This window comes from Heptranchias perlo, chromosome 4, assembly GCF_035084215.1.
Source record: "Heptranchias perlo isolate sHepPer1 chromosome 4, sHepPer1.hap1, whole genome shotgun sequence".
In the NCBI taxonomy this organism is placed as follows: domain Eukaryota; kingdom Metazoa; phylum Chordata; class Chondrichthyes; order Hexanchiformes; family Hexanchidae; genus Heptranchias; species Heptranchias perlo.
The window spans coordinates 34,497,975-34,514,093 of record NC_090328.1 but is presented as its reverse complement, the minus strand read 5'-3'; the positions used below and the strand labels follow the sequence as shown (position 1 = coordinate 34,514,093).

The 16,119-nt window shown below is 41.3% G+C and overlaps 1 protein-coding gene across 1 annotated transcript in view; it reads left to right on the top strand.

Moving 5' to 3' along the window:
* Positions 1 to 16,119, top strand: part of rad17 (RAD17 checkpoint clamp loader component) — a 49,504-nt gene that overhangs the window by 8,655 nt on the left and 24,730 nt on the right. Inside the window, exons 5-11 of the mRNA XM_067982765.1 lie at positions 2,162 to 2,324; positions 5,823 to 5,959; positions 6,410 to 6,462; positions 12,057 to 12,182; positions 13,345 to 13,414; positions 14,409 to 14,520; positions 15,904 to 16,098. Coding sequence (XP_067838866.1) covers positions 2,162 to 2,324; positions 5,823 to 5,959; positions 6,410 to 6,462; positions 12,057 to 12,182; positions 13,345 to 13,414; positions 14,409 to 14,520; positions 15,904 to 16,098 — 856 coding nt within the window. The remainder of the gene's footprint in view (positions 1 to 2,161; positions 2,325 to 5,822; positions 5,960 to 6,409; positions 6,463 to 12,056; positions 12,183 to 13,344; positions 13,415 to 14,408; positions 14,521 to 15,903; positions 16,099 to 16,119) is intronic.

The following is a 16,119-nucleotide window of genomic DNA, read 5'->3' as shown; positions in this document are numbered from 1 at the left end:
TTTAATGGTGTCTGCATGTGTATCTTTTCTTTTATATGATTGTATGTAATTAAATTCTTAAGATTTTACTCTCAGTTATTGATAATTGACCTGACTTCAATTTGGTAAAAAGGTGCTTTATTGAAATTCACAGAAGGACCAACACACTCAGTGTTGGGGCAGTGGTTTACAATGCAGAGCAAGAGATTATATCACCTGGTCCGTACTGAGTAGAGTTGTGTCCACCTCGGGAATCTTGAAGATAGCGCGCTTTCCACCCCGTCTTGAGTATCCTCGTTGATTCACACGTCTTCTGCCCCGCCTGGGGTGACCTCTTGGACTCCTCGTCCTCAGTCCTGCTCCGCCTGGAGCCTCTTCTCGCTGCTTGGTGGGCCTCCAAAGTCAGCCGTAGTTACCTTACTCCTGCTATGTGTCTACAACCTGATATCAGTGCGAGGTGCTCTTTTTATGCCACTTTTGGGGGTGGGCCCAGGGCCAGCTATTGACAAGGGTCCTTGCCATATTGGGGTCTCCCAAAAAGGCAAGGTGTCCAACGGTGCTTCAAGTTCTTGGTCTTGAAAAGAAAAAGGGGTCAGCTTCCTTGTTACCTCCCACCTTTCAGGGGACTGCAAAAGCAGCTTGTGTCCCACCTCTGGCCGAAACCAATCATGACTTTACACAGTGGCTTGAAGCTGTTTTTACCTCACGTTATCGGGTCTTGCCCCTGTGTCAAGGCTGGGAATCCATGGTTCCCCCGGCCACCCCTGACTCCCTCCGATTCCGGACCAGGTCCTCCCTTCTCCTTCAAATTTCAAGCTAGGTTTTATGGGCCTGCCTTGTCAGGTTCCATTATTTATGGTACCCAGTATTTGATAAGGGTCCCAGCTTCAACTGAATCAAGGATCTTTTAGCCAATATTTCTTGAGCAAGCCAGAAGGTGGAATGCAGAGGCTGGGTGCCTTTCTTGCAAGTTGTTGTAATCAGAGAGCCCTGATATCAGTCCTGCTCAATTCATACATCCTGCACCAGAGTTTTTAATTACATACAATCATATAAAAGAAAAGATACACGTGCAGACGCCATTATAGCTATTTCACTTACCCACTGTGCTCCGAGCAAGGGTACAATCTTACACTCCTGGTCTCTCAACATTAAGAAAATATTCTGATTTATCTTTCTCAAATCCAATGTGGATGACCTCACACTTCCCCACATTGATCTCCATCTGCCATACTTTTGCCCACTTACTCCATCTGTCTGTGTCCCTTTGTAACTTCCTGCTTCCATCCACACAACTTACTGTGCCTCCTAACTTTGTGTCATCTGCAAACTTGGATATACAACACTCTATTGCTTCATCCAAATCATTAATATATATAGTGAAAAGCCAAGGCCCCTGTACAGATCCCTGGGGAACAGCCCTTGTCCCATCCCGCCAATCAGAGAACAAGCCCTTTATCCCTACTCTCTGTCTTCTACCTCCCAAACAATTACTGACCCATGTCACAAGGTTACATTCAATTCCATATACTCTCATTTTTAATAATAATCTCTTGTGCGGAACCTTATCATATGCTTTTTGGAAGTCCGTATAGACAACATCCATAGAAACTCCCCCATCCACCATGCTAGTGACCTCCTCAAAAACGTCAACTAGAATAGTCCGATGTGTGACATTCTTTAAGTCAAATCTTGTGCTGTAGGATAAAAACACCACAGTTAATTGTATGCATATAATAGTCACTGTTAATGACAATGTTATCAACATTCATTATTTTAAAAAGAAGTGTTTACAGAAAAATAAGATTGGGAAGTATATTTTCCCTTCCTTTTTTTGTTAATTTTGTTCCCTCCTTAATATCAGGGCACTGAGGCCAATTGTAGTGTTCTTACCACTGTCCTGGCTGAGACCAGCCAGCTCTGCACACAATCCTAAGACTTTCCTGGTCTTTGTGGCTCAGGTACTCACTGCCTAATCAATTGAGCCACTGGGGAACTTGGGGAACTAATTAATCACAACTATTTTTAACTTTTAAAAGGAATATTGTGCAACCCTCCTTACAATGCAATGTATTGTTTGCCTGCTGTCTTCCTTGGACGTTGAAATTTAGTAGCAAAAAAGTTTTGTAAATTTTTGTGGTATGTGAATCTTAATTGAATCCACATTTTTTGAATATCAAAGGGTGATTCCATCTTACTACTAACGGGTGCTGCGGGCACTGGCAAGACTGCTACTATACAGGTTCTTGTAAAGGAGCAGGGAATTCAGCTACTCGAATGGACAAACCCTTCATCTCAGAACAAATTTAAAAACCATGAAGAATTTAGAGACAGCTTTAATACTGGTAAGAGCAGATTATGGTTGAATGTGAAGAAATTTGAACAATGTTGCATACCTCATTCATCCTACCCTGGCCACACTTGTGTTGAATGCTGTTGCTTTATCCTGATTTAGTTTGTTAGTGACAGGGAACTGTCACAATGGATTCAAGCTGTAAATCGGATAGGTGGAAGTTTTTGTTTCATAATCTGAAAACATTCAGTGTAATTCGAGAGTTAAGAAACAATGTTTTCTTTTCCAAGTTGTCATGCAGTTTGTAATTGAAGAAGAAAAGGATTTTATTCTGATGAGATTCCGTCAGAACGTAGTTCAATTTTCTCAAATTGCCTCAAAGTGCTAATTTCCTGCTGGGATATAGTTCCACAGGCACTGTCTGCCCTTCAGTATCTTGTCCAAGTGGGCATTCTTCATCTGTGAGCCTAGATAAGAGTGTGTGCTTGTAGGGATGGGATAGGATAGGAGAGAAGAGGAGGCAGGAGCCTCACAGCTGGATGTGATCCATTTGTCACCCAATGTTCACATGGGCACAATCTCCTGCAGGGGTCACTGGTAGTGAGTATGAGCAGCAACCCTGGCTGATCTTTCTTTTTCTTCAGTTCTTTCATTAGTTCAGAGACATTTGTCCAATTGTAGCACCACAACCACTGAACTGGCTCTCAGCCGACTTAGTTCAGACCAAGGATTGAAACTGGAACTTTTTTTTGGTCTATATAACTCAGTTGTTCGACCAACTGAGGGAAGCCTTTTTTAAAAAAAAACCCAAAGAATCCTCAAACAGTGCGATGGTTAGTCATGTATGTGCAAGATTACATCACACCGTAGGTTCTAGATTCATAGTTTTATGTATGAAGTGGGAGAGTGTAGTCTATTGCAGTTGTTCATTGCCCATTTTACATTAGCTCATTTGATAGGCCCAACAATGTTCCATAGCACTTTAAGACAACAAAATGTGAACACAGCAGAGGAAGCTGATAACTAAGTTTGATCACTTGTCAAACTTTTCTCACGGGATGTTTCCAATAATGCTGGGGATGAAATTACAAACACAAGGTAGAGGCACTAGAAATGGACAATTCTAGGCCTATGTATAGTATAGGAGAACACTCTATGATGCAAAAAATATGAGTAAATATTTGCTGAATTGTTTATATTAATCACAGTTCCATCCTTGGAATATGGTGCTAATTAAAACTCAGGTTAAATTATTTATTTACCAAACCGTTGCATAGCTGCCAATTGGTTGATTGTAGTAGGGGAGTTCCAGAAGTAGAGACATGATGCAAAGGAACTGTCAACTGTGTCAAATTGCCAGTCAACTTCCTAACATTTAATTTTGCTCAATCGTTATTTTGAAAATGCTATTTGTTTTCTTTGGCAATCCACAATCCTCAGTAGGCAGTTGATGTGATCCTTCGACCTATACAGAGATCATCAATGTTTGATGAGCTCGAGCAATAAGAAAAGTTGCACCCCATCCCCATTTTTTTTTTAAGAAGGATTGGCGAAGATTGTGATGCTCACTCCCTAGGGGCAGGCTGAGGATAAGTAAAGATTATAATTGGGAACTAACTTTGGTCTCAATTTCAGTTCCATATGGAACAATTGGGCAGAATCCCTAATAGGTTTGTTTCTGTCTTTAGTAGAGCAGATTTATTTGTTTTAGTTTCTCACACCATATCTTTTAAGTTTGCATAAGTAGTCTTTTTACTTTTGTTTAAAGGTAAATCATACAGAGGATGGGGGAGGGGACAGTACTTTGAATGTAGTTATTTTGTAATAAAATACTTCTCCCACCTGTCAGGCAAATTCTGTTTTCTTCCCTTTTATGGCTTCTTCCTGAAGAATTGCCAGTTCAGGTCTCAAAGCTGAAAAAGAGCCCTTCAACTAAGAGCTGAAGTTAATAATGGCTAAAGAAAGGAAGGAGAGCGCAAACAGGGAACTATAGGCCAGTTAGCCTGACATCGGTAGGAGGGAAAATGCTAGAATCTATTATTAGGGATGTGGTAACAGGCCACTTTGCTTAATCATAGTATGATTTTCTGAGTTAGCACTGTTTTATGAAAGGGAAATCATGTTTAACAAATCTATTAGAGTTTTTTGAGGGTGTAACTAGCAGGGTAGATAAAGGGTAATCAGTGGATGTAGTATATTTGGATTTCCAAAAGGCTTTTGATAAGGTGAAACACAAGAGGTTGTTACACAAGATTTGGGCTCATGGGATTGGGGGTAATATATTAGCGTGGATTGAGGATTGGTTGGCGGTCAGAAAACAGAGAGTCGGAATAAACGGGTCATTTTCGGGTTGGCAGGGTATAACTAGTGGGGTGCCGCAAGGATCGGTGCTTGGGCCTCAGCTATTTACAATCTTTATCAGTGACTTAGATGAGGGGACCAAGTGTAATGTATCCAAGTTTGCTGATGATACAAAGCTAGGTGGGAAAGTTAAGTTGTGAGGAGGCTGCAAAGGGATATAGACAGGTTAAGTGATTGGGCAAGAAGGTGGCAGATGGTGTATAATGTGGGGAAATGTGAAATTATCCACTTTGGTGGGAAGAATAGAAAAGCAGAATATTTTTTAAAAGGTGAGAGACTAAGAAATGTTGGTATTCAGAGGGATTTGGGTGTCCTTGTACATGAATCACAGAAAGTTAACATGCAGGTACAGCAAGCAATTAGGAGAGCAAATGGTATGTTGGCCTTTATTGCAACGGGTATAAGAGTAAGGAAGTCTTGCTGCAATTATATAGGGCTTTGGTGAGACCACACCTGAAGTACTGTGTACAGTTTTGGTCTCCTTACCTAAAGAAGGATATACTTGCCTTAGAGGTGATGCAATGAAGGTTCACTAGATTGATTCCTGAGATGAGAGGGTTGTCCTATGAGGACAGATTGAGTAGAATGGGCCTGTATTCTCTGGAGTTTAGAAGAATGAGAGGTGATCTCACTGAAACATAAAATTCTCAGAGGGCTTAACAGGGTAGATGCTGACAGGCTGTTTCCCCTTGCTGGAAAGTCTAGAACTATGGGTCATAGTCTCAGGATAAGGAGTTGGCCATTTGGGACTGAGATGAGGAAAAATTGCTTCACTCATAGAGGGTTGTGAATCTTTGGATTTCAGAGGGCTGTGGATGCTCAGTCGTTGAGTATATTCAAAACTGAGATTGATAGATTTTTGGACACTAAGGGAATCAAGGGATACGGGAATAGGGTGGGTAAGTGGAGTTGAGGTAGAAGATCAGCCATGATCTTATTGAATGGCAGAGCAGGCTCGAGGGGTCGTATGGCCTACTCCTGCTCCTAATTTCTTAAGTAATATAAAAATTCAGTCCTACCTACCATTAGTGTTTTGCTGCTTAATCACTCACCCAGCATAAAGGTCTCTTGTGCAACTCACCACAGAATAACATGCATCTTTTATTTTAATATATGTAAACTTTACTTATTGGATAGAATGTGAACTTCAGTTTTCCCCAATCTATGTAAATATATCCTTTGACCTCAGAGTCAAGTTTTCAGGTGTATGTCAGCAAGTCGCAGTCTGCTCTATTTCAAGAATTTTTATTACGAGCCAACAAGTACAAAAAACTCCAGTTGCTGGGAGATACCCAGGAGACAGACAAGAAGCTGATTCTTGTGGAAGTGAGTCCAATCTTTTTGAATGCCATTACTTGTTCTATTGCGGGAAGAGTTAACCCGTGGAGCAACGTATCTATTTGATGAAGGGGTATTAATCCTTTAAGTAATATAGTAACATTTTTGAGACAAAACAATAGTGTGTTCCTGATCCAGTGCATCTTAACAAATGTTCGGTGGTTCTACTCATTCCTGTTTTTTAAAAAAATGGCTTTTGAAATATGCAAGATCATTTTTGTATTTTTTTTAAAGTTGAAAAGAATGTTCTGTACTCAGTTAAAATATTAATTGTCCAGTAGGGACAAGCAACTGTCTTTCAGTATTCTGGAATACCAAAATATCGATCACTCAATACCAAAGAGTGTTTGAACTTTATAATGGACATCAGAGCTTTCTGTTCATTTAGATAAAAATTATTGTGCTGCTTTATTGATAAAACTCATTCTTGTTTCATAGGATATTCCTAATCAGTTTTATAGAGAACCTTCATGCATGCATGATATCTTACGGTAAGTTCTTCAAAAGTAATTATTTATCACTAAAAATAAATACTATTTATAGAATAAACTGATCCATTTACAGTTTTCTGAGCCTTTTTCTAAAAGTACTAAGCAGTAGGTATAGAATTGCCATTCAGACAGCACTAATATATAAAAATTAAAAGCATGAGGTGTAATTTTCTTATTGTGTGCTCCTGGCAAAGCTGTCCACTGGGAGAGCCAAGTGCGAAACTTCCTCTAAGCTGCCTATCAATAGTGACTCTTTACCATGTGCTGATTTAAAAAAAATACATTAAACTTTGAATAACTTCAAAGCAACTGTTACTAAGTACTGGCTGTCCCATTCACCCAAATAAACAAAATGCTGCATCAATTTGAAAAATACTGTAGCTAATAACATAAAACACAATGGGTGCTAAATTGGGCCATGTAGCGCCTGTTCTTTCGGCGCTACACGACCTCTCCGACATCCAAGATGGCGTCTTGGATGCGCATGCACGTTTCCTACATGACGTGCGCCAGACGCCATCTTGGTATAGGAGTTTGCGCAGGCGCAGATAAGAAATGCTTGAATCATGTAAAGTAGGGAGAAAATGGCTTCAATCAGTGTACAACGCTGATTTAAAGTGATAGACACCATTTTGGGACGTAACGCTCAACTCAACGCACAGTCCTAACCCCAACCATCTGAACGTGTCTTAGAGTCCCTGGAGGACACCCCCCCCCCCCCCCCCCCCCCCCCACCGGTGCTGATTAAAGGGACCATGCAGGATTTATAGGTTAGTGGCTGGATTATTGCCTCTGGCTACCGAGACATTTGTAACCGTTTTTGGAGGTTTCCTGGACTTCAATACTAGGACGTGGGGACATAGCCTAACATTTAGAGCCAGGACGTGCAGGAGTGAAGTTAGGAAATGCTTCTACATGCAAAGGGTGGGAGATGCTCTTCTACAGATGGCAGTTGATGCTAGCTCACTTGTGAATGTTAAATCTGAGATTGATAGATTTCTGTGAACCAAGGGTATTAAGACATATGGGGCTAGGGCGGGTATATGGAGTTAGGTCACAGATCCACCATGATCGCACTGAATGGTGGAACAGGCTCGAGGGGCTAAATGCCACTGCCACTTGCTGCCTCTTGATATGCACCACCTTCTCCTGCAAGAAAGCGAGGCGTGTGTCTGGGTGATGTGCCTGTCATGGTTGAATAGCTGCCAGTGTGTGTGGCCTGTGTGTTGTGGGTGGGCGGCTTGAAACAGTGGTAATGTATAAGGGCGGGAGGAAGCATCTGATGGGAAGAGTTGAATACTGATGGAAAGAGTTTATTGGTATGTGGGGGATGGGGGATGTAGTGTGTGGTGCAGTTGGTAGGAGACGCCACTTGACAGTTGACCTCACTCACCTTGCCCACTCATGTCAAAGCATTGAACAGAAGTTCCTGTACTGCATCCATGTTCATGATGCTGTGCGCCTGGCATTGACTTCGTCCCCCGCTGCCTCTTTCGAGTATATGTCTGGAGGGCTCTTGCTCCCCACGCCCCCCTTTGCTGCGGATAATGGATGTCCCTCCTTCTGTCCACCTCTTGCACCCAAGGTCTCTAGTGCATCAGCAGAGAACCTTAGTGCATGCGCTCTCGCAGGCATACCAACTCAGATCGGCAGATTGGTGAGGTCTGATGTGCAGATTGGAGGATGTGGGATTTAGCAATTCGCAACCTTTATTCAATGTTTTAACATATCTCATCAGTGTGTAAACATAGGGATAGGATCTGCATCTGTGTTTTACGTGTGCGATGTCTGATCTCTGTTCAGACTCCATGCAGACAGTGGACTGTTATTTTCAGCAAATAACAGGCATAAGCTACCTTTAAGAGATTTCTAAGAAATATCTTCCCTTTAAGAGATGGTGCTCCCTCTGGTGGTGGAAAGTGCAAATTGCATTCATTCCATGTGCAAGGCCTGGAAAGGAACGCTGATTGCAGGTAAGTGCTGTCTTGAGACCAAACTTGCGACTTGCCTGCCCAGGGTCTGTCGGGTGCAGGGTGTTAGCACAGCGCTAACGTCGCCCAGAACGGTCCCTTAACCAATTTTTCCCCCAATAATTTTCACTGGCTTCCTTTCCATCTCCTACAGAACAAAACAGATCTCTGCAGCAGCTTTGTTTTTGTTGCTTTTCTGTTCAGATCTTTCTCCAGTAGTCTGTCTCCAGGCCTTTCCGCAATCCATGTTTCTCTCATCAGAGTTTCCCTTCATCTTCTCTCATGATCTAGGTCTCTCAATGGCTGTTTCCTTCCAGCTGCTCATGTGGTTCAGCCCTGAAACACAACAGTATCCCTCCAACTTGTCCTGGGGTTCAAATCTCTGTGCCCTTTCTTTGAGATCTTGTCTGGTAGTGTTAATTTTGCCTTCAGCTTCTATAGGTCTGTTGCAAGTTCAAACCAGTTTTCCCATGCAGGTAATAAACTACCCCCTTTGATGGTCTGAACTCAGGGACATGACTAACTGAACAAGGACAACATCTGGAATTGCTCCAACACACCCCCTTCCCCTGAAGCCAACAGATCAGAATTTACAGTATGAAAAATGTAAACAAATCTGAAAATATCATGGTATAAATAGAAAACACAGCAAACTAAATTGGAATTCGAGGGCTGACATTTGCAGACCAGGCTAAGTGTTGGCTCGAATCCTTAGCTGCTAGTGCAAAATTGGCCAACTACGCCGTGAGCAGGGTCAACTGATTTGTATAATTATCCATAGTTGCTTGCGTTGCTTTACCATGTGCAGGGAGCTAGACTTAATTTTTTTTTGGGGGGGTGAGGGGAGGCGGTGCTGAAACTGCAAAATTGCATTTTAGCTGAAGTGTGAAGAGAGTATTTAAAGGTAAATGGCCATAATGGAGACAAAAATTCTTACAACTCTCAGAAAGGCAGAAAATGTGATTCACCTTTTTGGAAGTCTTTGTTAAGGCTGAATGTGGAAAGGGGATTTGGGAGAAGACAAGTGCCAAGCAAAAATTAAAGGAAAGAAAACCTCGTGCAGAGGCATGAAACAAAATTGGCGGGCAAGTGATGGAGCAGTGCAGCACTTGACCCTCTGTTCCATGGCTGATGAAGTGGAGACGCTGCTGCACCAAGTAGCTGCGAGGAAGAATGCCCTTTCTGGCACTCTGGGGTATCCTTCCCAGAGGACAGCATTACACCATGCCTGGCAGGAGCTTGTGGCCAGACTCTATGCTGTGTACCCTAATATGTTACGATGGGCATTCTTCTGGGAATCCCTCGCCCTCAGTAAACCTGAAGGTAAAGAGAAATTGCAGTGGAATGATCAGAAGGAAATCCGGCTGCATCTGAGGTGGTCTGTACAGACCTGATGTTACCCAAGTATGCTGGTCTATAGATCCCAACAAAACTACCAGGTCATGATATACCTTCACCACCTACAGTTCAATAGGGAGGCCTTTCTCCTGGTTAGGATTGTGCGGCAAGTCGGGATGGTGTGTGACTTGGAGGGGAACGTGCAGGTGGTGTTGTTCCCATGTACCTGCCGCTCTTGTCCTTCTAGGTGGTAGAGGTCGCAGGTTTGGGAGGTGCTGTCGAAGAAGCCTTGGCGAGTTGCTGCAGTACATCCTGTGGATGATACACACTGCAGCCACAGTGCGCCGGTGGTGAAGGGAGTGAATGTTTAGGGTGGTGGATGGGGTGCCAATCAAGCGGGCTGCTTTGTCCTGGATGGTGTCAAGCTTCTTGAGTGTTAGAGCTGCACTCATCCAGGCAAGTGGGGAGTATTCCATCACACTCCTAACTTGTGCCTTGTAGATGGTAGAAAGGCTTTGGGAGTCAGGAGGTGAGTCACTCGCCGCAGCCTTTGACCTGCTCTTGTAGCCACAGTATTTATATGGCTGGTCCAGTTACGTTTCTGGTCAATGGTGACCCCCCAGGATGTTGATGGTGGGAGATTTGGCAATGGTAATGCCATTGAATGTCAAGGGGAGGTGGTTAGACTCTCTTGTTGGAGATGCTCATTGCCTGGCACTTTTCTGGTGCGAATGTTACATGCCACTTATGAGCCCAAGCCTGGATGTTGTCCAGGTCTTGCTGCATGCGGGCTCGGACTGCTTCATTATCTGAGAGGTTGCGAATGGAACTGAACGCTGTGCAATCATCAGCAAACATCCCCATTTCTGACCTTCTGATGGAGGGAAAGTCATTGATGAAGCGGCTGAAGATGGTTGGGCCAAGGACACTGCCTTGAGTAACTCCTGCAGCAGTATCTGGGGCAGAGATGATTGGTCCCAACAACCACTACCATCTTCCTTTGTAAACAATTTTACAACACCAAGTTATAGTCCAGCAATTTTATTTTAAATTCACAAGCTTTCGGAGATTTTCTCCTTCCTCAGGCAAATGTTTCAAGAGCTGGACTATAACTTGGTGTTGTAAAATTGTTTACAATTGTCAACCCCAGTCCATCACCGGCATCTCCACATCACATCTTCCTTTGTGCTAGGTATGACTCCAGCCACTGGAGAGTTTTCCCCCTGATTCCCATTGACTTCAATTTTACTAGGGCTCCTTAGTGCCACACTCTGTCAAATGCTGCCTTGATGTCAAGGGCAGTCACTCTCACCTCACCTCTGGAATTTAGCTCTTTTGTCCATGTTTGGACCAAGGCTGTAATGAGGTCTGGAGCCGAGTGGTCCTGGCGGAACCCCAACTGAGCATCGGTGAGCAGGTTATTGGTGAATAAGTGCCGCTTGATAGCACTGTCGACGACACCTTCCATCACTTTGCTGATGATTGAGAGTAGACTGATGGGGCGGTAATTGGCCGGATTGGATTTGTCCTGCTTTTTGTATAAAAAGGAAATGAAAAATGCAATTATCTGAGAAACTGTCCTAACCCAGTACTACACTATTTTAAGAAAGAAAAAGTCAACGGCAAGGAATGACTTTCCACCATGACCATTTTTGGGGCTGGACCATTCTCTGGGTAAACTTTGGGAAATTGAAATTTTCATAATATTTGCACACTTAACAAAACTTTCACTTTCCAGAACCAAGAGTCTTCAGCGATCCAACTTCTGCCAGGCTCTGCAATCTCATCGAAGAGTGGGTGGCAAGGTCTTCTCCAAGGGATTTTGCAACATCATTCTTTCCCCATGCCTACCCCTGTTTTAGCCATGCACATATATTACTCGGCAATCATTTTAGTAAAATTTCCCCTTGGATTTTTTTGAAACCAAGGCGGTAAAAATATTGAGTTGTTCATGTAACCAAAACCATATGAGTCAAGGTCAAATACTCTTTACGTCCTTAAACTAAAAGTCTTGTTTATGTTTTATTTCCATTTAAGTCGATGCCAATGGTCTTGAAGATTTGAGAGTTGTTCCTTGATGTACATACTGTATGAAATGACTGACTATACTGGAAACAATCTTATATTACAAGCATTTTTGATGGTAAATACACATGTTTTGGAAGAAGAGTATTAGAATGTCTATGTTTTCTTTGTGTTGTGTGTATATATATATATATATATATACATTAAAAATATAAATTTAAAAATAGAAAGAAAAGTTAAGCAATTTCTACTTTTTAATAGGAAGTTTACGCAGACGGCAAGATGTCCTCTGGTGTTCATAATTTCTGACAGTGTTAGTGGAGACAGCAACCAGCGGTTACTCTTCCCTAAAGACATCCAGGAGGAATTAGGTATCTTTAATATCAGGCAAGTACCAACTCTAGATTCACTAATGACAAATCCAGGTTCGGCTGATGAGGTGTTTCTTTTGACTTTGGCTTGTATAAATTTGCTTGCTCTTAATGGTTTTAAAAACAGTGAAAATAACACGTTGCAGAATGTATTAAAATAGGTATGTTGTGAACTTGAGTTAAAAAATTAATAATTTCTGGATTATTTTAAAACCTCAAATTGTTCATGGGAAATATTGGCAATTTTTTAAACAAGTGATATTTCTATTATGCTCACAAGCAACATGGAATAAATGGTTGTAAAGTCACCTGAGTTGCTGTTGTAGGGAGCAAATTTTCTATCCTGTCATGAAGATGCTCACTCTTGTTTGGATAGGATTTCACTTTTGCCAGCAGTCTTCCAAGAATCTTTCCCACATGGCCATTCTTCACGAGGGCTTTGACAATGGGTCAAGCCAATCGATTATGGAGGGCATTGCAGCCAAGTCTGATCCTATCTTTATCCAGTGTCAAAGTAATTGCATTTTAAGTAGGGGTCACTGGATAGAAGTCACAAACAGCAAATTCCTGATTTTTGTATTATCCCTCTCCCTAGCCTGAGAGGTGCTGAGGCCAATTGTACCACCTCATCCACTGTTAAGGTGAGTTAACTTAGTCTTGACCAGAGATCGAACCCTGGAACTCGCTGGTCAGCATGGTTCAGTAGCAGCTATTATTTTTATTCGTTCATGGGATGTGGGCGTCGCTGGCAAGGCCAGCATTTATTGCCCATCCCTAATTGCCCTTGAGAAGGTGGCGGTAAGCCACCTTCTTGAACCGCTGCAGTCCGTGTGGTGAAGGTTCTCCCACAGTGATTCTTATGACTTTTTTTAGCGAGATTTTACAACTGAGTGGCTTGCTAGGCCATTTCAGAGGGCAGTTAAGAATCAACCACATTGCTGTGGGTCTGGAGTCACATATTGGCCAGACCTTGTAAGTACAGCAGGTTTCCTTCCCTAAAGGACATTAGCTAATAAGAAGCCACTAGGAGAGCTCATCATTTTTTTATTTATTGAAGTTTAATTTTGTTGTATTTTGAAAACTGACAAAGTTGAATTCCAAATCAAGATTTTCTGTTTAATTTCCATTTTGGCATAATCTATTATATTAAACATATTCACTTTCTTTTCATTTGGCAGTTTTAATCCTGTGGCTCCCACAAGCATGTTGAAAGTTCTAAGTAGAATAGCTTCTCTAGAGGCCAGTAAGGTAAGTTTCATTTTAACACAAATAGAGTTATGTTTTTCAATTTTGTAACAACTCAATCCTTAAACATTAAGGATCAGCTCCATGGCTCTTCTCTGCACCACTTCTATGGCTTCAATGTTTCTATTATATTTTGATTACCAAAATTGAACACAGGACTCCAAGGTGCAGTAATCTGTGCTGGATTACAGTTCCATAGACACTAGTAGCTCTCTGGTACCTCATGCAAGTGAACATCTTTCTTATAAGAGCCTTCAAAATGAGAGTCAGCAGACTGTTCATCCGTAAGGAGTACTGCAGCCATGCTCGACCCTGTCTTCATCCACAAAAGATACTTGAATACATTGCCAGAGCAGAAATTGTGCTAAGGATTTACAGTGCACTAGTCAGGCCACACTTGGAGTACTAAATTCAGTTCTGCACACCATGCCATAAAAAGGATATACATATATTGGGGCAGGTATAGAGAAGAACAACAGGCTTCATCCTAAATTTAAAGGAGATGAGCTATGAGGGAAAATTACAGAAGCTCAAATTCTACAATCTAAGAAGACAGCTTAAGGGAAATCGTCAAAGTATGTAAAATATCAAATAGAATAGAAAGATAAAGGTAAAGCAGAATATTACCTTAAAGCAAGACAGGAATGTAGGACCAGTTTGGATGAAATATGTCTGCATGTCTAACCAGAACTGCTTTTAGTGCTCATTTGAATATGCTTCACATTGACTTTTTGTAAATGTATGATATAACTACATTTTGTGCATCCTTTTCAACTCAGTCTTTATAATCATGCTTTGAACTTGTGCTTGCAGTCGGGTGTTTTCAAAATGGACATCTCTTGCTCAATTATGCATTAATATGCAATTAATGTTACATGATCAGCTCCATATATTGAAATTAATCAGCCAGCACATGGGATAAAAATAATGTCTGATCTCCCCCACTCCCTCAAAAAATGGAACAGTTAATTATTTTTTTTAATATCCTGAAATGCAGAATAATGGGAAGACTATTGTTCCTAACAAGACTGTACTGGAGTTGCTCTGTAAAGGCAGCGCAGGAGATATCAGAAGTGCAATAAACAGTCTCCAGTTTGCTTCAGTGAAAGGTAATTATTTAACAGAGGGAAAATTAAAATAAGTTAACTTAGTAAATCTTTTAGCAATACAGAATGAGTAGTTTTTTTTAACAATATAGAATTAGTAATAAATGAATACTTTCATATTTGTTTACTAAAGATTTGGGACAACGTGGAATGTTTAGCATGAATTTTAGAACCCAACATATTGTAAACAATTAAATGTATTATGAACCTGAAACTTTTAACTATTTATGGAATGAAAAATATATATACTTGTCGATTTCCCATAGGAAGTCGAGCCCAAGCGTAGTCTTCAGGTGAAACGGAGTTGGAGAGTGAGGGATAATTGGACTTCGCGGACTTAGTTCAGCCCTTATTTTAAACTCATGCGTTCTGTCCTTATTTTTATTTAATATTTTGTTTTATATTATTTATGGTTAAATGACAAAACGAGGCATTTTGGAAAGTAGAGAAGTAGAATTGGTTGGAGCATAGACATAGTACAGGATAAGGAACGAGAAGATGCAAAAGTGAGGCATTACAGCACCATCACAGGCGGGAGTCGTAATTACAGTGCGACAAGCTTACATGGGCAGTTTCCGTTATAAATTCCTATGCCCACATTTATAACGGCAAGAGCTCATAGTAAGTGTGCACAGACGTTATGTATTATATAGATAGATTGAAAGTCTGCTTGCTTTGCTTTGTTGGTAAATGAACTGATGGTATTGTACTGAGCTGTACGTATTGGGAAAGTCCCAGTTCACTCTTAGAGTTGATGGATCTCTGCTGGGGCAGGGATAGGGAATGCTACAATCTGCTTCAGCTTGCCTGAGCTAGGGATCATAAAGAGCAGTCAGTTCTGCTTCTGATCACTTAATAATGACACCTGCTGAAAACGTATCTGTATGGGAATTGGATGAGAACAGGATCAAACTGAGCTGTGACTGTTTCTACAGTCAAATAACCTGCCAATACTAAAAGTCTGGGTTCACATTTGAAGACTGGTGACTAGGTCAAGACACCAGAGGGCTTTTGGTGGTTGTGGAACAATACGCCAGCATGTTTCACTGCCGTTAAGAGAGGAAGGTAGAAAAATTGAAATTTGAACACAAAAGACCTTTACAAATATGATGTAGTATCAGTTGTTACATGACTGTAATGCGAGTCAGTCCAGTGATGAATTCACTGTGACCTCTCCTACTTTAAATTGTTTTTATCTGTCTTAATCATGAAATGTGAATCTTGTTGAAGGTGCCTATGTAGCAATAGATTTTGAAGTGATAATACCCTGTTTTAATTGGTTGACTTTTAAATTTTTTTTCTCATTTGCACTGCAGTCCAATCTATAACTGCAGTATCTGTGTGTGCATGCGTGTGCATAAACATGTTCATCTTTTGACAACTCAGGCTGCCCATTGGAACAAAATCAGTTATTGAACAGTAAAGGAAAAACTTCAGTCAAAGCAGGCACATCTTCAAGAGGAAAATATAAAGGAAAGTCTTCAAAGGCAAATGAAAAGGGAGGTGCCCTACACGCCATTGGAAGCAAGGACATATCTCTCTTCCTGTTTCGAGCTCTGGGAAAAATAATTTATTGTAAACGTAAGTTAAACAAGTTTTGAC